The sequence below is a fragment of the Delphinapterus leucas genome, chromosome 20, assembly GCF_059928025.1.
Source record: "Delphinapterus leucas isolate spDelLeu-1000000601 "Yukka" chromosome 20, BTC_Dleu_Yukka2, whole genome shotgun sequence".
In the NCBI taxonomy this organism is placed as follows: Eukaryota; Metazoa; Chordata; class Mammalia; order Artiodactyla; family Monodontidae; genus Delphinapterus; species Delphinapterus leucas.
Genome location: NC_143148.1, coordinates 46,403,364 through 46,429,691, shown reverse-complemented (window position 1 = coordinate 46,429,691; position 26,328 = coordinate 46,403,364). Strand labels below are relative to the sequence as shown.

The 26,328-nt window shown below is 37.8% G+C and overlaps 1 protein-coding gene and 1 non-coding gene across 7 annotated transcripts in view; both read right to left on the bottom strand.

Annotated features, from left to right (window-relative positions):
- Positions 1-666: 666 nt before the first annotated feature.
- Positions 667-26,328, bottom strand: part of AP1G1 (adaptor related protein complex 1 subunit gamma 1) — a 79,781-nt gene continuing 54,119 nt past the window's right edge. For all 6 annotated transcript variants that reach the window (XM_089903291.1, XM_022583283.3, XM_089903290.1 and 3 more), the window contains 14 exons: positions 25,428-25,483; positions 24,234-24,347; positions 21,720-21,860; positions 20,928-20,982; positions 16,108-16,230; positions 15,847-15,936; positions 15,106-15,233; positions 13,989-14,093; positions 12,934-13,075; positions 12,615-12,741; positions 8,741-8,848; positions 8,460-8,620; positions 5,718-5,816; positions 667-4,852 (listed from right to left, as the gene is read on the bottom strand). In XM_089903291.1, the coding sequence (XP_089759417.1) occupies positions 4,751-4,852; positions 5,718-5,816; positions 8,460-8,620; positions 8,741-8,848; positions 12,615-12,741; positions 12,934-13,075; positions 13,989-14,093; positions 15,106-15,233; positions 15,847-15,936; positions 16,108-16,230; positions 20,928-20,982; positions 21,720-21,860; positions 24,234-24,347; positions 25,428-25,483 (1,551 nt within the window). In that variant the 3' untranslated portion in view covers positions 667-4,750. The remainder of the gene's footprint in view (positions 4,853-5,717; positions 5,817-8,459; positions 8,621-8,740; positions 8,849-12,614; positions 12,742-12,933; positions 13,076-13,988; positions 14,094-15,105; positions 15,234-15,846; positions 15,937-16,107; positions 16,231-20,927; positions 20,983-21,719; positions 21,861-24,233; positions 24,348-25,427; positions 25,484-26,328) is intronic.
- On the bottom strand, positions 23,876-23,961 carry LOC115802534 (small nucleolar RNA SNORD71). Its single transcript, XR_004022995.1, has one exon. It is a non-coding gene; the product is annotated as a small nucleolar RNA SNORD71 (small nucleolar RNA).

The following is a 26,328-nucleotide window of genomic DNA, read 5'->3' as shown; positions in this document are numbered from 1 at the left end:
CATGGAGATGAAGGTGTCCAGTAAATTTAATATTAGAAACAAAGATGCATTTTAACTAAGCCACATATAAGATTATAGAAATGTCACTTATCAAACAGCACCAAAGGGCACTTCTGCATAAATTAGATAATTGCCAAGGCCTACTTCCTTCTACTTCTCAGTTAGGGGACTATCACACTCTCCCTCTTTTCAATAAGGGACTATCAGGGATCATCTGAGTACTAGAACACATAAGCTCCCAACTTTCAACCACTCTCACTTCTATGGAAGAGTTCATATAAAATAGATCATGAAACAGAATTCATTTGGCTGGTCAAGCCTTCCTCTTCTTAGACACAGATAAACTTGAACAAGTCACAAATAGACGCTTTAAACTAAAAGCTCATGACCACCTCTAACACACAATTCATCTTGACATGATTTATTTGCCTTGTTTGAGAATTCACCCATGTGGAGAATACCAGCATGGAAACAATCACTAGTTAAAATTTCCAATTGCACTTTTCACTGTCTGTAACTTCAAGTTTTTAAAAATTTGTTCAAGTTCCTCTTTTGGTGAGATTTCTGTGTAAAAGGAACATTAACAGGCAAGTTTAGCTCAAAGCTCTGGAATAAGAACTCATCAAAGGCTTCTCTAATCCACTTGTAAGAAGTGAGGAAGCAAAATTTAAATCATTGAGTATTGACTTTTTATTAGTCACTGTTCATAATTTGTTTCAACCAAAAGACAATACACACAGCAGAATTCTAATGCATCCCATGTAAATGTTTACATCCATTTTATTCCTCTCGCCTCTAAGACTTATCATTTAATTTAAAATTTTTTTTACATCTCAAAAATATGTCTGCAATAATTAGAACTTCATTAGCCGTCCCGCTTGGAAACAGCCTTTTAATATCTTTACAGTAAAGAAGATGTGATGGGGCTTAATGAAAATGTAACTTACAACATTATGAAAGAAAAGGGACTATACAGGGACACAGTGGGAGTTCACAAAGGAAAGAGTTCAGAAGCTCTTTCCCATGAAGCCCCCAAAGAGAAAACAAAAACAAAACACACAAAGCGCAACAGCAGGTTCCAAAAACAAAAACAAAAACAAAACTCCAATGTTCCATGTTGAAGTCAGAATCAGCCTCGTGGAAGTTCAAGAAGCAACTGTGCATGCTGCTTCAGCCTTTTCTTCTGTTTGAATGTTCCAGGTCCTGGAACCCTGTAGATAGGACCCACTCACTGCTATTGCTTGAAAAAGAGTTATTCACTTCCAGTTCTACAAGCAGGCCCACCCTCCTGAGCCAGAGCTGGTCAAAGTGTTTTAAACTTCAGGACTTTCTGAGCACGTCTCTTTTCAGTGATCCTCCCCATTACCAAACTCCTGAGTGCACAGATGTGTACCACCTCTCCACCAACCACAAAGCTCGTGAGTATCCACTTTTTGCTCTCTAGCTCACTCTCTGTTTAGGACAATGTGGATAATACACATTCACTAGAAAAAAACATACGCATTCAAACTTTCCTTCCCCTAGTTCTCATAGCCCAAATATTTTCCAACGCAGAAGATAATGAAGTTGAACCTTGAAAACAGTATCCCCTAATTTCCAACCTCTCAGAACAACATAAAAATGGAAAGCATGTTATATAGTAGACGAAAATACTCAAACCGTTAGTGCTAGACAGTTTTCTTATATAAATGGGACAAACAAGGGGTACGAAGCACATCTTTAATCTACAAGAGGGAAGAATCCCCTCCCAAATGTTACAGTGAGGAATGTTTCTTTAAATTAGAAAGACCTTAAAATGAACAGATAATCACTATACAAAGCATGAAACATTCCATGGCTGTCCAAATTACCTCGAGGTAACAGCACCGGAGCATAGTGGGAGAAGCTTCTCGGGTAGAGCACCCTTCCTACAGTTTTCTGAGATTACTTAGACGAATTCTCCTTTAGGATTACTGTGGGGGTGGGGAGGGAGTACAGAATAAAAACTACTCTGGAAGAGGGGAAATAATGAGGTAAAAGTGCATGTGAAATTGTCCAAGTAAGTGTGTTTAGGCTCACTGCTTATCACCCTGGAGTTATGAAAACAGCCATGGAAATCACCCTTTCCTCACAATGGCTCTGAAGTTGTAAATCTAAACAATTTTGCTCCCCCGTGAATGGTTATACTAGGGAAAGAAATAACTGAAATGTGCAAGTATTCATAGAAATTAAGAGATTTCTCCTTTAGCAGCACGGCCAAATGAGAGGAGAACGAATTCTGATCCTAGAAACTAAGGCACACTGAAGCTTTCAAAGATCCAATCATTTGAAACAGTCTTCACAACCATCAGTATCCTAGGCAGTTAGTTACCTGGCCGCTAGTCCTTCAATACGGTGCTCAGGTTCACTCTCTGGAATCATTTCATATTCTACACAGCACCCTTTGTGTTAAGGCCATGATTTTTACTCTGTCTAGACAAAGCTATGGACGATCACATAACTCTACCTCAAAACTACATTCACCCAAGGAGACACTTTGTTCTGAGAGTAGACCCTTTCCAGCCCCATTAGCTAGCACTGTCTCATAGCATGATCTTCAGCAGATTTCTGAGATTCAAATCAGTTCAACTAAAGAAACTTGAGCTGGTTAACTATACACGTGAGAGAGAAAATAAAGCCTCAACCACAAGAGGAATGTTAGACAAATTCTATTCAAGAAATCCACCAATATTATGTTAATCCTATCACGTTTCACAGCATTAAGTATCCATCCAATGAAATCAGTCTGCAAAGAAACCTTTAAAGACTATTTTTCATCACACAGGCAGAGCAGTTGTTTGAAACACACACTAGACCACACTTACTTTACTGAAAACTACGCACAAGGTAATATCCTGTTCTTGACTCAGTCAACCATTTACCCAGTAGAATAAGTTTTAGCAAATCTTGCTCTTAAATACTAAAATAAGACCAGAAAGTTCCCCCTTTGGAGCCTTTAGTTCAACTCCAGTTTGTCAAATGTTAGGAATAATCTAGCATCTGATACAGAGCTAGATTTGACAAGACACTGAAGATTTTAAGTAAAGGCTCGGTGAAATGGAGGGGGAAAAAATGGATATCTGTATCCAGTTTTAAGACCAAAGCCAAAGTGGTCCTTATACTGTACTCAATACAGTAATGATTGCAAATGTTTTAAGAGCAAGGTGGGCCTGACTTTTCCTTTTCTTTAGTACATCAGACATGGCACCTGTGCACCTGAACATACACAGTACATTCAACACGTGCCACAGGAGGGTCACCTTACCTCATGCCAGCAACTCAGTGTTAAGGTTTGATAACATGAGGGTCCTTTCTAAAAGCACTCGGCACTCTCACTAGTTTAAAAAGCTCCAGATCTCAAGTCTTTGATGCAGATACTCATAAGATTGGCCTCTCTTGAAAGACCAACTTCTCGCACTCAGGAAAGGATATTCCTACCCTATGGTGTCTATAAGACTTCCTCTGACATAGGGGGCAAGGAAGCTACAAGGCTTCATTCCAACACCATAAAGTACGATATAGGAAAGATTTCTTTAACTGCGTGGTCTTTATTTCAGTGCCAGTGTTACAGATACAACACAAATGTTCCAGTTAGAAGAAGGAATTCAAACGGAATGCCAAGGTCAAGCCAGGCTCAGGAAATAAAAAGGGAGATTTTGAGTAATGGAGAAGATGACTCCAATATGCTCTAGAGTGAATCAGATACTCACTCTTCCTGTGGGCAAAGGTGCTTTTGTTAAGGAGTCTGTACTTTAAAAGTGGCAAACTCCTCTTTCCACCCATTTACCATAGTTCAGGCAAGTCATGGGTTTGGGAGAAACTTTAAAATTTGTAGTGGGAATAGGGGCATTAATAACTATTAATATACCTTTTGTAAATTGTCCACTTTGCACTTTAAGGGGAATCAATTTTGAAAATCATGGAGAGTACTCATGACTACAGCTAAAGAATGCAGAGAAAGGGGGGCTGGAAGAGCCTTTGAAGTTTCTATTACAAATAGAGCACCATATCCTTCATGCCAAATCTAAACAAAAGCTCTTTTTAACTGCATCTGTCCAGTGTTTACAAATAACCTTTCAAGGTCTGACCAGTTCTTGGTAACAAACATACATACATGTGTGTGTCTGTGTGTGTACAGCAATGCACAGAAAAGGCTACCAGGAGCCTAATGCCTCTTTCAAACATCGGGGGAACCAGTAGAAAAAGGCAGGGCTCCCTGATGTCCACCGTTACATTTCCGTTCTCAATGCCAGATGTAAAAAGCGCCTGAAGATGGTAACCCAGCTAGTGAGGAGTAAATACCCCACCTCGCCCAGTCCACAGAGAAACACAGTAAAAGGAAGGGGCAATTCTTTGCTGCAGAGACAGAGTGAGTGTCTTCTTGCCATGAATTCCAGTCCTCTCCTCCAGACCAGCTGCTTATTTCCTCAGGGGCTCAGGGAATGTTGATTCTGGCTGTAAATGTAGGAGGGGTGGAGAAGTGCAGAAAAAGGAGAGGAGGAGGAAGAGTGCAAAGTAGCCTCCAGAAGCAGCCGGCCTCAACAGTGGAGGAGAGGAGATTAGTCTTTAACAACGCTTCAAGGTCAGCAATAACTTTAGGAAAATCCTCCTCAACAGTTCTCTTCAGCTCCTCATGCCCATGGTACAGTTGGGGGGGACTTGCAGCGATCATAATCTCCTTCCCAGAGTTCCTTTGATTGAGTGGGATAAGAATGAGAATGGTGCTGGACCCTCATTGCCAGGACTGAGGGGGAAAGTTGTTCACCTCTGCTAGATCTTGCATTGCTGAGCCCTTGTGATTATATGTGAGCTTGATCCGCATTCGCAGCTGTTGCTGTCAGAAGAAAAGAGAATAAAAAATTACACACTGAAATAAAATCTTTAGAATCTGTACAGTCTACAAATAGACTTTTAATCTTAGAAAACACACATTATTTTAAAGCAGAACTCTCTTAAAAATGAAACACAGGCAAAAAACAACAACAAAAACCACCTAATACTCTAGCTATTAGCCAACATCATGCAGTCAAGTAGAGAAAATGCATCTCCAGAACTCACTGTTGGCTTCAATCCTAGAACCACATTAACAGGACAGAACCACTCAGGAGCATTTTCACAGAAACATTTGCTAAATGCTTTTCTCAAAGATTCAACCCTTGTATCCAATTTTCTAGAAAAATGAGGTAAACGTACTCATTTTATGCTCTACATTCAGATATACTGGTTGCTTTGTCCCCCTCCCCATGCAAAAACCTAGACTTTTAAGCCTCTAAATAGAGAACTCTTTAAATGTGCATTTTAAAGATTTTTTTTGGATGTGGACCATTTTTAAAGTCTTTATTGAATTTGTTATAATATTGCTTCTGTTTTACGTTTTGGTTTTTTGGCCATGAGGCATGTGTGATCTTAGCTTCCCGACCAGGGATCACACCCGCACTCCCTGCATTGGAAGGTGAAGTCTTAACCACTGGACCGTGGGGAAGTCCTCTAAGTGTGCATTTTAATGAGATGCCACTAAACCATTTTGTGTGTCTGGGCTTCACTTATTATCTACAAAAGAACAAGGAGATTAGACCAGACATTTTAAAAGATTTCTTTTCTGCTGTGAGTCAGAAAAAGCTTTGAGAAACAAAGCAAATTTTATTTCAGGGAATATGCTTACACCTTGCTCAGATAATGTCTTCAAATGTGCTACTCACCTTCTGTGGGTTCAGAACTTTAATGACTTGTGTGATGGTCCCCGTATTAAATGCTGGGACGATGCTGCTGCTAGGAGACAGAAGCTGCAGCTGGAATGTCTGGGGGGAACAAAGGGCACTCTTCAGAAAAATACACTTAACACTATGTCAGAGATGTCAACAAATACAGTCAGACACGCAGATGATGGTTCAATTACCAGATTTACCTACTACTAAATTCTATTTGTTTTTCAGATATCAGCAATTCACAGCATGTGGGCTATCACTTCATGGCATTTATAAAACGCCATTGTTTCTAGCAATGAGCTACTCTTTGCTTCCTGGTAGAAGCAACTTTAGCCTACCACTTTTCAAAAAGTAACCAATTCTTGTTCTGGCAACCTCACTTAATAGTAACTGATCAACTATGTAACTAAAAAAACAAAACAAAACAAACAACAGCAACAAAAAAAATGGGTCCCTGCGGTTAAAAAAAAACTAGAAAGAAATGAAAAGCTTTCTAAAAATAGTAAACCAGCACACTAGTCACCAACTACACGCCTTCAAACTTTTGTGTATTTGGACGGTTGGGATCAGAGACTTGAACCTTTGTTTTCTAAAGCCTATATAATCTGGAATGTGTCAAGGGTTACTCCTACAGGACAGAGGTAAAGGAAAAGCTGAAAAAAGCCAGTTTGTTAATACGTATGTGGAACACATCAGGATCTCTACATTGGGGACACAAAGCCCTAACAGAAAAATTATGTGCAGAACTAACCCATACAGCAAAAGACCTGGAAAAGCCAAACACCATAATTTATTGAGTGCTGGTGGATTTTGTTTGTTTGTTTACAGGGAAGAGAGATAAAAGTGCTGTGAGCAAGACAGGTAAGTCATAGTTAGCACTATATAGTACGTATGCAGCTATTTTACAGACTAGGGTTACAAAAATTTTCCTGAAAGTTTAGTCTCCTAAAATATTAGAGAGAGAGGAGAATTAGAGAGAGAGAAAGAGAAAGAAGAGAAGAGGGGGAGAGAGAAAGAAAGGGATGGAGGGAGAGAAAAGAGAGAAGGGCAAAGGGGAGAGAAAGAGAGGGAGGGAAGGAAGAAAGGAGGGAAGGAGGTTCATGGGTCTAGGTCTTCTCTAAGGCCAAAAATTATAAGAGCAGAAATTTAATCTCAATGCACAGGTTTATTACTTTGGGACTTATTCATAAGTCTACTGTCAAGATAAATTATGTAAGCTAAAATTCATTTATTTACATTTATTTCATTAAATGTTACATGGCATCAACTGTAATTCACACCATTATTTTATATACCACTGAGAAAGAAAATAGGCTGTCAATGAAACTATGACAAGGGTATCAATTTTAAAATGTACCTCAATTTCAGAAATAACAAAAAGTAAAAACAGTATTAGAAGAATCTACGAAATACAACGTTTTGAAGTTCAAGATACATCATGATATGCAAATAGGCATTGTATAGTACAACACCAAGAAGAAGGCCATACTTTAAAGCAGAGACAGTATGTTGCTAGAACCGCAGCGTAAAATAATAAGTATAAAACTCTAAGTTGTAGCAACTAACATTTACTGAGCACCGAACATACGAAAAGTGCTTAAAACAGTACCTGGCACATAAAACTCATTTATTCCTCAAAGGAACCCTATGAATTAGATATCACGATGACACACCCCCTTTGCAAATGAAGAAACTGAGGCATAGAGATTAAGTAACCTGCTTAATGTCATACAACTAGTATTGAAACCACTAACTACTGCTTGTAAAACATCTACATTATTCTGACTCCTAAAAATCCAAGTAAAGAAGGTTGCAAAGTCAGCAGTAACCACAAGTAAAAGGTCTTCAATTTCCAAAATTGTGTTGTCTGAATGTCATACTTCACATGTCACTGAAAAGATCAGATTAGCCTAATCTATCCCAGGGGTTGGTAAAATATGGTCCATGGGCCAAGAATGAACTGACACCTCTTTCTGTAAGTGTTTTATTGGAACAGAGCCACCACCTTTATATATCGCCCATGACAGTTTTGGCACTATGACAGCATATAGCCTAAAATACTCACTATCTCGTCTTTTGCAGAAAAATTTTGCCCACTCCTCATTCTACATTTTCCTTTTTCAAAACTTTTCATTATTCAATGATGAACATAAACACTCCTTAAACTAAGATTTGGTATAAACAAAACTTCAATTTACAAAAACAAGCAGTCATTGCATCAATAGTAAACTAGATGTTAATGAAGGAGGAATGTTTCTCTCACATTATCAAGAGGCAAAAACTTTTAATTCTGATCCAGTGACTAGAAGAGAGTATCAAATACATGAAGTCTCTCATCTTGAACTTTAATTCCACATTACAATTTGTGCTTTTTAGGTCTTTACCACTGTACTGCTGAACCCCAACCTATCCTCAGTGCCCTGAGCATTGATGAATCACCTTGTAGAATTCTGCTCTGTCGCTATTAGGCCGCCCTTCCTTTATCCATTGTAGACAATACTAACTGTAAGAATATTTTTGACTAAGCAGAAAGTATTCATTAAAAATGACATGCTTAGTTAAAAAAAAAAATGACATGCTTTAATGAACCATAATAGTTAATTACTGTTAGTTTGAGTTAAATCTGCAAATTTAGTTTAATCTCTGAACATTAAAATATATCCCTTACCAAATACATAAAAAATAATCAGCCAATTTTTAATTCAAGGAAAAAGGCCAAGAAGACAATTATAGTACCTTTGGTACTGCAGCCTGGAAAACAAAGTCCGTCATGTCCAGCTCTGTGCTGTTGGAGGCCTGTATTGTTATCACTGTGACACTGGGGTTGGTGTTTGACCGTTCAAAGGTGAATTCTATCTTCAAGCCATTCTTACTGTATGCTGTGATGGAGGGGATGCCTGGGAAAGCACAGGGAGATCAGTCTAATTGTAGTCAGCCTAATGCTTCCAAAATTACTACTTCCTTTCTTCAACAACTCTCTCTCATTGCTCTAATGATGATAACACCAGTGATCGTACCTGTAGCAATGTCATTGAAGAGAGGCTGTGATGAAAGTCCATCCAACAAGAAGGGGGGCTGGGATATCTGTGGGACTGAGGCAGGGGCGGGAGCAGCAGCTGGAGCACCTAAATGAAACATCCCAAAGTTAGGTCAATCTTAGCCAGAATGACAAATCTCACCAAGAAAATATGGAAGAAAATTATCATGATCTCAAATTAAGGGAAGGATGCCTTAAACAAGATGCAAAAATCATAAACCATAAAAATAACTAAAAATCCAAATACTTTAAAATGAATAACTTCTGTTCATTTAAAAAAAACCATAAAAAAATAGACCAAAGGCAGAAGAAAATGTATGCTACAAAATCACAAATGGATGATTACCTAGAACTATAAATATCTTTTACAAATCAATAAGGAAAAAAGTTAACCTAATTTAAAAGTGGTAAGAGAAATGAACAAGCATTTCACAAGAGACGGAATGCTTTGATTAATTCTTGCATATTTACACAGGGAGACATGTTACAAAAAGTGTGCATAGCAAGATAATTTCTAACAATGAAATTCTGGAAACAAAATGTCCATCATCAAAATAATGGGTAAGTAAATTGTGGTACACTGACAAAATAAAATACTATACATATACAGCAGTAAAAATGTGAATGCACTAGAAATGCACTTAACATGGATTATTCACAAATACAATGTTTAGCAGAAAAAAGCAAGGTATAAAAGTACTCATGCAGTTGGATACCAGTTCTAAAAAGGCAAAAAATGGCAAAACAATACTACACGCTGTATCATTCTAGAAATACACATGAATGGTAAACACCAAAGCTAACACTATTTTAGAATAGATAGTAGTTACCTCTGGGATCAAGAGGGAAGGAGATAAGGGGGCAGTACACAGGGAATGTCAACTCTCTTAGTAACATTTTATTTTACAAGCTAAGTAGATCAAGGCATTTATTAATTTTAACACACACACACACCCTGGGAGAGGTGGTGTGGAGTGGGGGAAAGAAATCATCAGATTATCATACTTATTTGATCCTTCCAAATAAGAACAAGTTAAGGAGGGCCAGGGATAGAACGTGATCATGAACTAACAGAAATCAAGATTCTAAGAAGAGGCATAAGAAAATTCAGCAAAAGAAAGAGAATGCATTTTATGCTTAAATAGATTTCAAACTACTTATAAAATTAACTGAAATTACACCATTTAAAAAATTCACAAAATGAAATAAAGGCTGAATTAGCTTAAAAAAAATAATGCCCAAGTACACTCGAAAAAAAATCACATACTAAAAATTAGCAAGGAAGGTAGAAATACATATGGCTAAGCAAAGCACAAGGAGCTAAAACAAATGTGGACACTACAGGATGTGCAGTCAAGCAGATTACCAATGAAGAATATAAACAAATATTCATATAGTTATCCTAGTTTTTATAAATCTAATCTAGTAATTTTCCCACAATTTCCATTTTCAAAACAACTTTAGAAACGTGTTCCCATGGAAAATCACAGGCTACCCAAGACACACAGGCAACATATGAGTCCCTAAGTCCCCCAAATTTTAGCTTTTTTCCTCCTGCAATGGTACAATACGTAGTTTTGAGAAACAACAGAAACTCACTGCTCCAGTTCCTCTAAAAGCTCATACTAAATTTATTTCCTACTTTCTACTGATTTAAATTACTGTGCATTGCGATATGACTGTAATGATGGCTTAAAGAATCTAGAACTCAAAATTTTTTTACTTAAAAATTAAAAAAATAGGAAAATGTGTTTAAACTCATTATGAATAAGGAAAGGAAAATCTAGACTTTTTAACATTTTATCATTTTACTTTTTCATTTAAGACTAGAAAAACAAGAAAGTCAGAACAAAAACAAAACATTAAGACCCCATGATAAATGAGTTAAAGGATACAAAAGGAATGTACGAAAAGGAAATTCATGTATAATGCACATATGGATAAATATAAAACATTCCCTTGAATGAAAAAATAAAAATTAACAAAATGATAGCATCAATCTTTCAACTGTTAGGGCTTTTTAAAAAAGATGATAATATTTATGACTATACAGTGAAACTCATGGCCATATACATTGAGGAAACGATAAATAACATTTACCAAGTGCCTACTATGTGTCATGCATGTACTAAGTCACTGTTCCTCACAATACCCTATGACGTTAAGTATTTATCCTTCTTACTTTAAACAGATTCAGACAGATTAAGCCTAACTTAACTTAGCCTAAGAATGTAAACCCAAAATAAATTTGGACAAATTTATGTAATAACGATATGTTGAGGCATCAGTTATGATAAGAAAAATCTGGAAACAAACAAAACGCCCAATAGTAAGGAACTGAATAAATAATGGTTCACACTTCTTAATGAAATATTAGACAACCATTTAAAATTATAATTGGTAAGATTATGTACTAACATGGAAATGCTATTATGTTAATAAATAAAGCATATCATCTATACACTACGGTTTGTTTTGGCCATGCCACACAGCTTGCAGGATCCTAGTTCCCTGACCAGGGTCTGAACCCAGGCCCTAAGCAGTGAAAGCACATAGTCCTAACCACTGGACTGCCAGGGAATTCCCCATACACTATGTTTTAAACATGGGATTGTTTTTGTTTTTCCATATATCTAGGATAGCTTTGGCATCTCAAGATTTGAAAATGACTATTTGTAAATGGCTCTAAGTACATGACAAGTAACATTTTTAAATTCTGTTAAGACGAATATAAACCATAAGCTCTGGGAGGCTGCTACGTTAGGAAAAAAATCATTTAGCTTGCGATAGCCAGTCTAGATGAGCATTCAACAACTTTATCCTATGGCTGTTTTCTACGTAAGGTCATGTATGCTGTAACTCTCCATTATACTTTTAAAGAAGTCACTTAAGATAGAAATTAAATGCTACAGTGATACTCTTGGACTCTTTTTTTTTTTTTTAATTTATTTATTTTTGGCTGTGTTGAGTCTTCATTGCTGCACGCGGGCTTTCTCTAGTTGCGGTGAGTGGGGGCTACTCTTTGTTGCGGTGCGCAGGCTTCTCATTGCGGTGGCTTCTCTTGTTGTGGAGCATGGTCTCTAGGCATGTGAGCTTTTGTAGTTGTGGCACACAGGTTCAGTAGTTGTAGCTCGCGGGCTCTAGAGCGCAGGCTCAGTAGTTGTGGCACGGGCTTAGCTGCTCTGCAGCATGTGGGATCTTCCCGGACAAGGGCTCGAACCCATTTCCCCTGCATTGGCAGGCGGATACTTAACCACTGTGCCACCAGGGAAGCCCTCTTGGACTCTCTTGAACTCTTGTGTTCACAATATCTCTGAACACATTAATTACAAATGTCTACTACATATAAATAAAGATAAGAAAAGATATTCCCAAATGAAAAGTTATATTTGAATATTATAACCATGGATGACTTTCTCCTTCCATTGCTTTAATACCAAGGAGAGAGACAGGGAGAGAGAGGGAAGGAGGAAAACAGCCGACATCTCTCCACTCTCTACAAATGGCCACAGTTCTTGGAAACTAACCATGAGTAGAAAGAAACCTAGAAAAAGTAATGTATTTCTTGGGATGTATTTCTTTTCTAACCTGAGACAGTCCTTTCTATCTTAAAATGCTATGAGTAATTTACTCTCCAAAAAATTAAAAATTAGACTTTAAGGAATCCCTATTAATTATCTCTAGAGTATTAGTATGGCAACATATCCCAGATGTTGTGAAGACTCTTGCTTTTCACTTAGCCTCTCCCATCTTCAACTGTTTCATGTGCTAGATAGAAAGGCTATGTTCAGTACAGTTTTTCCCTAAGGCCCTTATCCCTAACAAAGCATGAAATAACTCTAGTCTGGCCTCACCTGTAAGATTGATGTCTCCCAGCAAATCAAGAAGTTCTCCACCAGCAGAAGCTGGTTTGCTTGTAGGTGCAGTTGGAATAACAGGTGTTATGTCATTTCCTCCCAACAAATCCAATAAATCATTGGCCTAAACAAGGAAATAAAATCTTATTCATTAGTCATTGCCTTATCTGTATCTGATGCAAAGCCCTTTCAACACTTAAAAATAAGGAAGAGAACCATCAATCAATCCAGGAACACTGAAAGGTATCAGCTAAGAGACAGGTTCTAAGGAACTATAAGATCATGAAGAGCCCCAGATAAGCAAGGGAAAAGCTACCTGGCTGGTGGGCTGTGGCCCAGAGGGTGGTGGCTTGGTCTCTAGAGGAGCTGGTTCTGTCTCTCCATTTGTCTGCACAATCTCAGTAGGGCCATTTGTGGTTACTTTTTCCATGACAGGCATTCTCTCAAGCAGAGCAGACCTGAAAGAATCTGAAGTGGTTAAATTCTAGGCAGTTAACCTAGCTTCCCTACCCAAAACAATCACTGTAACTATATTGGAGCCAAACATGTAGAGACATCTCCCCTCCCCACATCCCAACACAGACACTAAAATAGAAGCTGGATTACAAGAATACATGACCTAAATTCCTGGCTGGATTAAGGGCAGGCAAGAAACACTGAATGGACAAACTGTCCCTCTAAATCCCGAGACACTGGGAATTCTCAGTAATAGAGAAATTGGAATGAAAGAACAGCAAATAAGTACGTATTAGCAGTTTCCAATTAAGAAGATACTGAGGCTTCCCTGGTGGCGCAGTGGTTGAGAGCCCGCCTGCCGATGCAGGGGACACGGGTTCGTGCCCCGGTCCAGGAAGATCCCATATGCCGCAGAGCGGCTGGGCCCGTGAGCCATGGCCGCTGAGCTTGCGCGTCCAGAGCCTGTGCTCCGCAACGGGAGATGCCACAACAGTGAGAGGCCCGCGTACCGCAAAAAAAAAAAAAGAAGATACTGCATAACAGAAGAGGGAAAAAAGATACTGCATAACAGAAGACACTGCACACCAAAATGTTAATAGTAATGATATCTGAATGCGATTCTCTTGAGAAGAAAACAACTCCCACTTCTTCACCAAATAAAATGGAAAATGAAGCAAACTTTCTCTACCAAAAGAAAGGTGAGAAGGGGACTAAAGGAACATAGTTCACTTATTTCTTTAGAGGCTAGGCAGAATAGAAGATGGACAAAACACAAGGGGCCAAGCAGTTAGAACTAAACAGAGTTGTGAAGTCCGGCTAATAAAGCACGAGGGATGAATCTCCTTTACGGGTTTATCGTGACAATTTGTTTGAGATGCTAAGAGGCACATGCATTGTTTACTTTCTTTTACTTACCTCATATGGTCATATTTCTTAAAAAGTGCATTATATTCTACTGCCCTCTGCTGGAGCTCCACATCAATGCTGCTTCCATAGATGGAAACCACTTTCTTAATTCGGCTTTGGGATAAAATGACAAACAAATTCAAATACCCAAAAGAAAGTTCATAAACAAGCAGAGAGAATAATGTTTGAAACAGAGGGTTCTGGTTAAAATTTTGAAATGCTCTTTTCTTAATGTACATAACTTTTCAAAAACAAAACACTTTTCCTTTATGTTCATTCATCTGACATATAGCTCAAGACCATCATACTTATTACCATCATACTTATTCTAGTTGTAATACTAGATTTTGTCTGTTAAATATCTCATACCCTAAAATTTGCTAGACAAAAGTACCGATTATTAATTTGCTACAAAAGAATAAATTTATAGTGTTCACTCTCTTCTTTAATAACTTTAAAATAAGCTTTTATCAACAAATGGGTCATGGCATCAGACTTCTTTCAACAAAAGGTCATTACCTGACACCAAATTCTTCTACTTCACAATTTAAATAGTAAAAAATACCATTCTTCACGAGGCTTAACATTAAAAATTAAAGCAGAGGGCTTCCCTGGTGGCGCAGTGGTTGAGAGTCCGCCTGCCGAGGCAGGGGACACGGGTTCATGCCCTGGTCCGGGAAGATCCCACATGCTGTGGAGCGGCTGGGCCCGTGAGCCATGGCCGCTTAGCCTGCGCGTCCAGAGCCTGTGCTCCGCAACGGGAGAGGCCACAACAGTGAGAGGCCCGCGTACCACAAAAAAAAAAAAAAAAATTTTAAAGAGTTAAACACCAAAACCTTCACAATTTTCTTCCTATTCAGACATCTCAAAATATTATAATAAACCAGAACCCTTATATGGGAAAATAACTTCGCTACTTTAAAAGAGAAAACAGGCATGGGGGATGACAGGGAGCAAAGTATAGATAAAATAAGGATTAACCATGAAATGATGATTGTTATTGAGGAATAAAGGTATATGCAACTGATTTTACTATTCTACTTTTGCTTTTGCTTGAAATTTTCCATAATAAAGTTTTTAAAAATTACAAAACAACATGTTCACCCTACTTTTTCTCCATACTCACTTTACAGTACAGGTGAATCGAGTAGAAAGCTTCATAATGGCAGTGAGGGCATAACCTCGTGTCACTGAGGTGGACATATTAGAGATTAGGACACTTTCTAAAATATCCAACACTTCATCCTCTGTTACCTGTGCAGAAAAAAAAAAAGACAATGTAAGATGAATTTTAACTGTAAATATCTACATCTGATATTAAGTCACAGGATGTCACTAGAAAGACAATCCTGCCATCATCATTACCAAAGCTTCTAACATAACCTGTGCTTTGCCAGGGTAACTGTACAACCTAACCCACCAACCAGAAGCATGTAGGAGGAGGTAAAAAGGATGGAAAATACCCATTGGGGGCTGAGAGGCATTTTATGACTTTCAAAGGCAGAAGGAGAGGAAGAAAGGAAAAAGATACATAGAGTTAAAGTGTTGTTGCCACAACTTCTCTGAAATCCAGTCCTTTAATGAGCAAATGGAAACATGGATACACTCTCATTTCTTATCAGCCAGAGGGTAAGAGAAACAATGTAAGTCAGTCTGATGGGATGGAGGGTAGGTCCTAAACGCAGTTTTAGTATCTCACAATGGGCCAGTAAGTTCCAACTCAAAAATCAGCAGGTTTTCCAATGTAATTCTGGAATTGCTTCTTTAAAAGGTTTTCAAGGAATCAATCGCAACTGATTAAACACTACTCTCTTAAAACCAAAAACATTGTTTTTCCCCCTCCTTAACCAAGAGTGACAAAGGGTACCTGAATAGGCTCTTCCTCTTCACATTGGCCAGACACAAGAAGATCTCCATATTCACCTATACACCAGGCAGCTACTTGCACCAAAGGTTGCTGTCAAAAGAAAGTCACCGTTTGTCAAAGATTTCAGTCCTTTAAAGGATTAATACAAATCACAGGTCATCTAATCATAAAGGTGAAAACTGAGGCACCTCTAGAGTGACAGCAGTAAGAGCATATCAGGAAAATAAAGGGCAATTTCCCCCCAAAAGTGAAAGTACTTACCTGAGAATAATCACCAAGAATTGCTTTGTACAAGCGCTGGACAGTATAGGCATGCATCTCCACACTATTGGTTATTAACTGGATCAAGTTGGGAACTGCATCATCACGAACATAGCTTCCTGCCTAAAAGGAAATGCGGACAGTTATCCCTAGAAACACACAGTAATAATAAGAAATGTTAGCTAGTATTGTTGCTGTTCAAAGGAGACTACTACAAAACACCCTCAAAGATAAAGTTGTTTCCAATTCTCATGTTCATAAGCAGTTCAAACTTCAAAGTCTTTTTTTTTTACTGGAGTATAGCTGATTTACAATGTTGTGTTACTTTCAGGTGTACGGCAAAGTGATTCAGTTATACATGTACACATATCCACTCTTTTTTTAGATTCTTTTCCCATACAGGCCATTTCAGAGTATTGAGTACAGTTCCCTATGCTCTACAGTAGGTTCTTATTAGTTACCTATTTTATATATAGTAGTGTGTATATGTCAATCCCCATCTCCCAATTTATCCCTCCCCCCTTAAAGTCTTATTTAAATGAATATTCTAAAGTTTTAAGATTTTATAAAAAATAAAAACTTCTCTTTGTCCAAAGTAAAAAAAAAAAAAAGTTTAAAATTTAAGAAGCCTTCTCTACTCAAAACAGGTAAGGTCTACGATTATAAAAATTTAAGAAATACATTCACTGGGAACTTAATTACAACAACCTCTCCCTTCCCACAACTCCCCAACACAGGTGTTAAAATCACATGAGCTAGCTATAGTAGTCACGCTACTCTGGGGGATGGAGAAAGGAGTGTACATGAACAGTTCAAAAAGGCTTGTTAAATAAGATGAGACTGAAATAAATAGTAACTTTTAAAAAACCTGAGTTTAGGGGACTTCTTTGGTGGTCCAGTGATAAAGAATCTGCCTTCCAATGCAGGGGACGTGGGTTCGATCCCTGGTCGGGGAAATAAGACCTCACATGCTGCAGGGCTTAGAACTAAGCCGGTGTGCCTCAACAAGACAGCCCACATGCTGCTAACTACAGAGCCCACGCACTCTGGAGCCTGCGTGCCACAACTAGAGAGAGAAAACCCGCACACCACAACTAGAGAGAAGCCCTTGCACCACAGTGAAGAGCCCACACGTCGCAACGAAAGATCCCGAGTGCCTCAAGAAGATCCTGTGTGCTGCAACTAAGACCCGACGCAGCCAAATAAATACATAAATAAGCAAACAAACAAATAAAAAATCTGAGTTTATTCACACTCCTTTAAAAACTAGTTTATAAATATACAACCAATAAGTAGTCCCAGGAATAGGAAATATTTTGTATTTAATTATCCACATTAAAAAAAAAAAAAGAAAACCTTGATCTCTTTATTGTCCTCTTTACTAGTGGAATCTTGAGATTTACAACCATAAAAACAAAATACAGCTACTTAACCTATGAGGAAACTAAATTTTGGCCTTATCAGAGCATGATGATAACCAGGCTGCACAGGACATATAAACAGTGGAACCTGTGCCTAATATCAGCCCACCTTGGTCAATCTCCCATTACTGGACAGAAGAGTTGATCGGATTTACAAGACTGAGACCAGGCCTACCCATGTGTACTTTAGAGAGGAAAAAGACAAAGAAAAAATCCTAGGTGGCTGGGATACCCACTCCTGTTAAGAAACACAAAGACAAGGCTTCCCTGGTGGTGCAGTGGTTGAGAGTCCACCTGCCGATGAGGGGGACATGGGTTTGTGCCCCCGTCTGGGAGGATCCCACGTGCCGCGGAGCAGCTGGGCCCATTAGCCATGGCTGCTGAGCCTGCACGTCCGGAGCCTGTGCTCCGCAACGGGAGAGGCCACAATGGTGAGAGGCCCGCGTACCGCAAAAAAAGAAAAAAAAAAAAAAAAAAAAAAGAAACACAAAGACAGAGGGAGAAGTTTAGGGAAATGGTCAAAAAGGAAAGGTGAGAAGCTAAAAAGCAGGTAATTAGTGGTGTGACTTAGATATTTACATTCTTCCCTAATAGGAAAAAGCAGAGTGTTTTGTTTTATTATTTTTTTTAATAAATTTATTTATTGTATTTATTTGTTATTTTTGGCTGCATTGGGTCTTCGTTGCTGCGAGCCGGCTCTCTCCAGTTGCAGTTAGTGGGGAGCTACTCTTCGTCGCGGTGCACGGGCTTCTCATTGCGGTGGTTCTCTTGTTGCAGAGCACGGGCTCTAGGCGCGGGGGCTTCAGTAGTTGTGGTACGTGGGCTTCAGTAGTTGTGGCTCGCAGGCTTAGTTGCTCCATGGCATGTGGGATCTTCCTGGACCAGGGCTCAAACCAGTGTCCCCCTGAATTGGCAGGCAGATTCTTAACCACTGCTCCACCAGGGAAGCACAAGCAGAGTGTTTTAAATAAGAGAACTCATCAACATGATCTAATTGACATTTATAGACCACGTCATTCAACAACAGCAGAATACACATTCTTCTCAAGCTCACACAGAACATTCATTAAGACAGATCACATTCTGGGCCATTAAAAATAAATTTAAAAGAACAGAGGGACTTCCCTGGTGGTCCAGTGGTAAAGAATCCGCCTTCCAATGCAGGGGACACGGGTTCGATCCCTAGTCGGGGAACTAAGATCCCACATGCCGCGTGGTAACTAAGCCCACGCACCACAACTACTGAGCCTGCACACCTCAACTAGAGAGCCTGAGTGCCACAAACTACAGAGCCCACACGCTCTGGAGCCCACGTGCCACAACTAGAGAGAGAAAAACCCAAACGTCACAACTAGAGAGAAGCCTCTGTGCCACAACTAGAGAGAAGCCCAAGCTCCGCAATGATGAGCCCCTGTGCCACAACAAAAAGATCCTGTGTGCCACAATGAAGACCCAATGCAGACCAAGATAAAAATAAATAAATAAAATAAATATTTTAAAATAAATAAAGAATAGAAATCATGCAAAATTAAACTAGAAATAAGTAATATAAAGATGGCTGAAAAGTCCCCAAATATTTGGAAATTAAATAACACACTACTAAATAACACATGGATCAAAGAAAACATCGGGAACAGAAAACTACAGACCAATATCTCTCATGAACACAGATGCAAATATCCTTAAAAAAATTAGAAAATCAAATACAACAATAATGCATTAAAAAACCTATATGTCACAACCATGTGGGATTTATTCCTGATATGGAAGGATGATTCAGCATTCAAAATTCAATTAACATAAGCCAACTATACTTCAATTAAATAAATAATTTTTTAAAAAATCAATTAACTTAACCTAGCACATCAATAGGCTGAAGAAGAAAAATCATATGATCATATAAAAAGAGAACATAAATTGATTGGAAAACTGAAAAGTTGGAGCAATTTTTTAAAAAAGGTTTTGATTTCGATAAACATTTTTCTTCAGGAGCTCTAATTTTTCCCTTCTTTTGAGCCTTATAAAAACCATCGTATCTTTTGTTAGAATATAATTTCCCAATTAAGTATACTGACTTTTAAACTTTTACAAAATTAATTCATTGTAGGTAAACTATTAAATTGAAATTTTAAAAATTTCAATGGTATCATTCCCTCCTACAGATGTTTCATAATTTACTTAACCCATGCCCATTTGGAGACTCCTGGTTGTTTCCAGCTTTCCCCTATTATAAATAAGATTAGGATGAACACTTCTGTAATATACATTTTTGTACAGTGTCCTTTTACTTTTCCAACAGAAAGTCCTAAAAACATAATTAATAAAGTACTGCCTGTTCTCTATTTTCTAACTAGCACTAGGAATTAGATTAAAAAGTATGACAAGTGAAAAATGACACCTCACTTTTATTTTATTTACTATCTCTTTAAGAGTAAGGGTATTTTTCACTGTTAACTAGCCATTTCTTCTTTTGTCAAATGTCTGTTCAAATGCCAGTTTTTCCTTTAGTGTTTCACTTTTTCCTATTAATTTTAAAGTATTTATAGATTAAAAATATTAACACACTGTCATATGTTACAATGGTTTTTCCCCTAACTGTCATCTGCCTTTTAACTTTGTAGATTTTTTTTTCCTTCTGCTATACAAGTTTTAAATTTTAATGTGGTCAACTTTGTCAACGTTTTTTACTTCTGGTGACATAATTAGACATAGATAGTTATGCCACTACATTTTCATTTTTACTCTTAAATCTCTAATCCCTGTCTATTAATTGATCGACTGAGAAGCTCCAAAATTCTGGAAGACTACCAAAGAAAGGATATTCTATAAAATCATAATTTAAAATCCAGAATTTAGCCATTCAAAACTTTCCAATGATTTCCTATCATATTCAAAATAAAATCCTAACTCCTGTAAAGCCTTATAGAATCTAGCCCTTGCATCAAGCTTACCATTCTCTGCCTCTCTCACCCTACTGGCTTCACTGGCCTTCTTGATGCTCTCCAGACAGGTCAAGATTGTTTGCTACCCTAGGGCTTTGCAACACTTACTGTTCCCTCTGATTTGTACACTCTTCACCCAAATCTTTGCACAGCTCCTCATTTAACCAAGTTCTCTACTCAAATGTTACCTCCTCTGAGTGACCTGCCCTATTCTACCTAAGACACCTGGCCCACTGCCCCATATCCCATCCTCTTCTGCCATCAATATAGTCCCATATGCTACTTTAGTATTTTTCATAGCATTTTCCCCTGCCTGACAAGAGAGTGTTACATATTTCCCCATGAATTTCCTACCTCCCCCACTAGAATATAAGCTTCATGAGAACAAGGGCTTTGTCTGACTCGTTAATTGACACATCCAGCCCTTAGTATATGTTGACTTAAGAACACTACTTACCGTTGTCAGAACGCGCATAATTGTGTCTATATGCCACCGTTTGGAAGGTGCATACCTGAGAAAATAATGGCACTAGGTGAAAACACTGGAACCTATAAACTAAGCTCTGCTCAGTGACTTTCAAAAATCCTGTCCTACAGCATTTTTTAGATTCACAGGTTAAGTGATTATATCTGGACCCATTTCACCTTCAAAACTAGCAGCAATTCCCATTTCAAAGGGTGATGAAGTGGTACATAGTCAAATTCAGATGTTCCATGTAATATGCAATAGGAGTTGCTGAGCTGAGAACTAGGGACTCTGTCTCCAGTTTTTCAGAAAATAAATCATAAAGTCAGGACAGGAGAGGATAGAGAAGAAAGAAGAAAAGGGACTCTTCCGAGACCCAGGCACACCAGGACTAGAAACTTGCTCCCTTAAATTCACAGTGAAAAGAGGTGAAACAACCATACTACCAAAATCTTGAGGTACTTCTTCCTAAAAGTTTTACACAGAACCACCATCCAGATGCTGTAACTTTTCTATTCTTTTCATCAAAAGGACATCATAGATGAGAGGTTAAAGAACAGATAAAAGAGGAGATTTTATAAAAGTGGGATTATTTTGGTCTTAGCATAAGGCTTAACATTAGATACTGGCCAGAATGGCCTTCTCAAACCTAATTTCTAATGGGAAGCCTGAAATAAATGTTACATGTTTAAACATGTTTACAACATTCCCCCCATGTTTTAAAGATGCTTTCCAAAAAGTTCCAAGCATTTTTTACCCATGAATATAAAAATTAAATCTTACTTTTCTGCAGCAAGGAAGATTCCAGATGCACAGTCTGCTTTAAATTCTGGCTCACATGAATCCAGAAAATAAAGCAATTCCTTCATCATGCCTCGAATATTATTCCCATTTACCAGGGCAAAACTCAATTCCATTGCACGCCTTGCAGGGGGGAGGGAAAAAAAGTTATGATATTTACAGTGGGAATGAAACAAAGACCCAGTATGTTGTCTTTGAACACCAAGCACTAGTGGATGTATTGATGTCTTTGCATGATCTTATGATCCCAATCTTTGCACATGAGATAACCAAAGTTATCAAATTTATTTTGAACGTTCATCAACACTTTTCTTCAAAAATCCCCAAGAGATATACTACTAAAGACCAAAAATGCAGTTTGAGTTCAGCAATCTATTCTATGAAGCTGAGATTTAGAATACTTAAAAGGCTCAAAAAGAGAGGCAACAAAATTATTACCCAATGATAATACCTCTGCGTTATTCATTAAAAACATGATATATAGTCACCATACTCTCCTTTTATTACATCCACTTTAGTCCAAAGATGATGTAACACAGTTTACATCAAAAGGTACATAGAAGAGTAGAATAAAAACAAACCTTGAGAGCTAAGTGAAATAAGTTAGAGAAAGACAAATATTGTACAGTATCACTCATATGTGGAAGCTAAAAAAAGCCGAATGCATAGAAACAGAGACTAGAATGGTGGTTACCAGGGTCTGAGGGGTGGGAAAAATGGGGAGATGTTTGTCAAAGAGCACAAACTTCCACCTATAAGATGAATAAGTTCTGGAGATTTAATGTATAGCATGATGGCTATTGTTAATAACAATGTATTATATACTTGAAAGTTGCTAAGAGAATAGATCTTAAATATTCTCACCATGAAAAAGAAATGGTAAGTATGTGATAGGATGCAGGTGTTAACTAATGCTACGGTGATAATCATTTTGCAATAGATAAGTGTGACAAGTCAATGTGATGGACATCTTTAACTTACACAATTATATCTCAATAAAGCTGGGAAAAAAACTGAAAAAGAGAATAAGAGCCATGAAAAGGAAAAAAAGGGTATGTGCTATGAGAGCAAATAGGAGTTTCTAAAACCGCCTATCAAATTTGGCAATGAAGGCAAATATGGACATGTTTTACATATAAAAGTTATAAGGTTACTACAGGCATCTTTTCACATTTGGTCAATAATGTCAAACATGGCATATAATTAACTTTCAAAAATCCCAATTTAATAATACTTTCATCTTAGTTAATCTACAAGCAACAAAAACTCAATCCTTACAGAAATGCAATAATAACTAATTCTTACACAGTGCTTAAGTACTTTACATATGTTAATCCAGTTAATCCTGCATATAACCTTTTGAAGTGGGTGCTCTTGTATCCACATTTTGCATATGGGACAACTGAAGCACAGGAAGGCTAAGTAACTAGACAAAGTTTATTAAGGGCAGAGCTAGGATTCGAAATGAGGCTTTCTGGCTCCAGAGTCTAAGCTCCTACTGTTATATAACCTGTCAAAGAGACCCAGGTTTTACTTTTGAAATGCAAAGCCCAGTCATGAGCTATACAGAAACAACACAATAGAAGTCAGAAAGTCTGATTTCTATTCCCACGTCTGCCACGTCCAAGGGGTAAGGTTTGGAGTAAGTCATTTGATTCCTTTGGTACTATATTTTAATCTGTTAACTAGGGATAGAAGTAATTGCCTAGTCTCTCTTACTGGCTTGCTCTGAGAACCAACTGAGAGTGCTTATAAATCCTTTGCAAAGCACTATGTAAAAGTTGTTATTACTGACTCTAGGTCTTATCTTTAGTTTGCCCAAGCACTTAGCACCTGTTCTCTGCAAATAAAAGGAACACAATTATCAATGAATGTTTGTTAAGTGAATAGTTTCAGAGATCATTTCAAATCTAATTTTTTCTGGTTTGAACAGTAAACCAAAAGTTCACTGAGGCCAACTATAACTAGGTTTTACAAACAACTACAGTTATTCTAAGACGAGAACCAGTAGAATTACTACATCAAGGAAAAAATATACATGCCTTTTCTAAGTCCTATGTGCTGCCTAGAAGTCATTCCTAGATGCACTGTTCTAAGAAACACGGCCGCCTCTAGTATCTTGAAGTACTGTGAGAAAACGTGTGCTGTCAGCAATTTGAGTTTCAGCATTGTGATAAAACACTCAGCCGATGGATCACTCCGTATTTTCATCCTCCAACACACAGAACACAGTACCTCTGTTGAGTAAACATATGCCCAGCTTATCTGTACCTGTTTTACTCATCGAAGAACCAAGGACAACTTCAGTGTGCACTTCAGTATTCCGTACTGGCCTCTTTCATTAATCTAAACTTCTCCCTGCCAATCCTTTCGGAAAAAAGGATTTACTCTGTGAAAATAATGACTAAATATATAAATGCCTACATTCTCCCTCTCAAAACTATTACAAAGTTATCAGGTGATGGGTGGGGAGCAGAATTTTCAATAATCTGTTACCGTTTTATTGAGACATCCAAATCTTTTAGACAGTCCACAATGGTACTTCTGTGCCTCTGTACTGCGTTATGATCTGTCTGCACAGTCTTCAACAAAGATGTTAAAGCTACATATCTGGATGACATAAAGTTGCAGAAGAACAGAATTAAAATGTAAAATTCAGGATAATTCTCTGCTTAACGACAAAGAAGATGTCCAATGACTAAGGGAAAGCATACATTGTTAAATATTTAAAAGACAAGACAGATTAGTGAGTAAAATGGAAACACAGTAAAGCCATAAAAAATACTATAATCTAAAGCTGTGGCAACCAGAAGCCTTGGATTTAGATTTGTATTCATGGTCAATTCCATTTAAACTTCTAAAAGTGACTGACTTGATTCTTCCAAACTCTTTCAAATAGTACAACAAAATAAGTATATAGTATGCCTTTTCAGGCTGTCTGAGCCCCAAAACACAAGAGGAAATTATTTCAATTTTACCATTTATATTTCCTCTGCTTTTGTTTGATACCAGTACCAAAACTGCCGCTGCAAAAATTTGAGTTTATGATCCAAGTATTTAAAAATTCTTCTGGAAGGAGAAGATAATTCAGGGTACCATAATGATTATTTCCACATTTTTTCAATCGTTAACATGACGAGAAAGAATAGAAGGTAATACTGATAAATTCATCTACTTTAAAAAAGTAGCTGGAGTTCACAAACATGTTCCAGGTTTGCAACTGAAATGTTATATTTTTCTTCTTAATTTAGAGCAGGGGTCAGCAAACTACAGCCTATCTGCAAAAACCCAGTCCTCTGCTGTCTGGTTTGGTAAATCAATTTTTATTGCAATACAGCCATGCACATCATTTACACAGTCTATGGCTGCTTTCACACCAAGAGGCAGAGGTGAGTGGTTGCCAAATAGACCCTAAGGCCCATGGAGTCTAAAATACTGACCATCTATCTGGTCCCTTACAGAAAAAGTTTGCTGACTCCTAATGCTAAAGTATAAACAGGACTAAAAATTAACTCATGAGGCAAATACTTAAATTCTTATCAAAACGGTTTTAAGACCAGACTAAAAATAAAAATCCTGAGTTGAAGTTCTAGGTATGTCACTCAATACATGTGTGATCTTGAGCAAAGTCACTCTTGAGTACACTGAGTTTATAATAGCCAGATACAAGACATTTTCCAGTTGACTTACCTAATATTCTTGTCGTTGTTCAATAAGAAACGACCCAGGATATTTATGGCTAGGACCTACAGAGAAACAGCACAGCTTAAAAATTTAGGAAAATCAAATATCTATATTGTTTAAGGGTCACTTTCTGGCCTCTGATAGGTGCAAACTATTTAAAGGTGGTAGTTTAGTTAGTACTTCTATAGATTGCTAGCCAAAAAAAAATTCTGAAGGTAAACTCCTAAAACCATATTTTACTTCTGCTGAAAGATTGTTTTAAAGTTTTTATATCGTTAGCAGAAAAATAATATTGTTACAGCCTCACTGGAGGGAAACCTGGCAGTAACTATAAATATTTAAAATGAGGAATTCCCTGGTGGTCCAGTGATGAGGACTCGGTGCTACCACTGCAGGGGGCATGGGTTTGATCCCTGGTTGGGGAACTAAGATCCCGCATGCCACATGGTGCGGCCAAATAAATAAATAAAAGCTACAAAATGAAACTATATCCTCTGCTTCAACAATTTCACTTCTAGGAATTTAGCTGACAAATGTACTTGTACATATGCACAAAAATCTACTGCAACACTATCTATAATCACAAATGATAGGAGAGTCCATTAATAGCAAATTTGCTACATGTACTATGGCACATCCATACAACGGAATACTATGCGACCATTAAAAAGAATAAATCCTGACACATGCTGCGAAATGGATGTACCTTGAAGACATTATACTAAGTGAAATAAGCCAGACACAAACACCCCATATTATATGATTCCATTTATGTGAAATGTCCTGAACAGGCAAATCCATAGAGACAGAAGGTAGAACGGTGGTTGCCAGGGGCTGGGGACAGGGGATAAGGGAGAGTTATTGTTTAATAGGTACGTAGATTCAGTTTCGGAAGGCCAAACAGTTC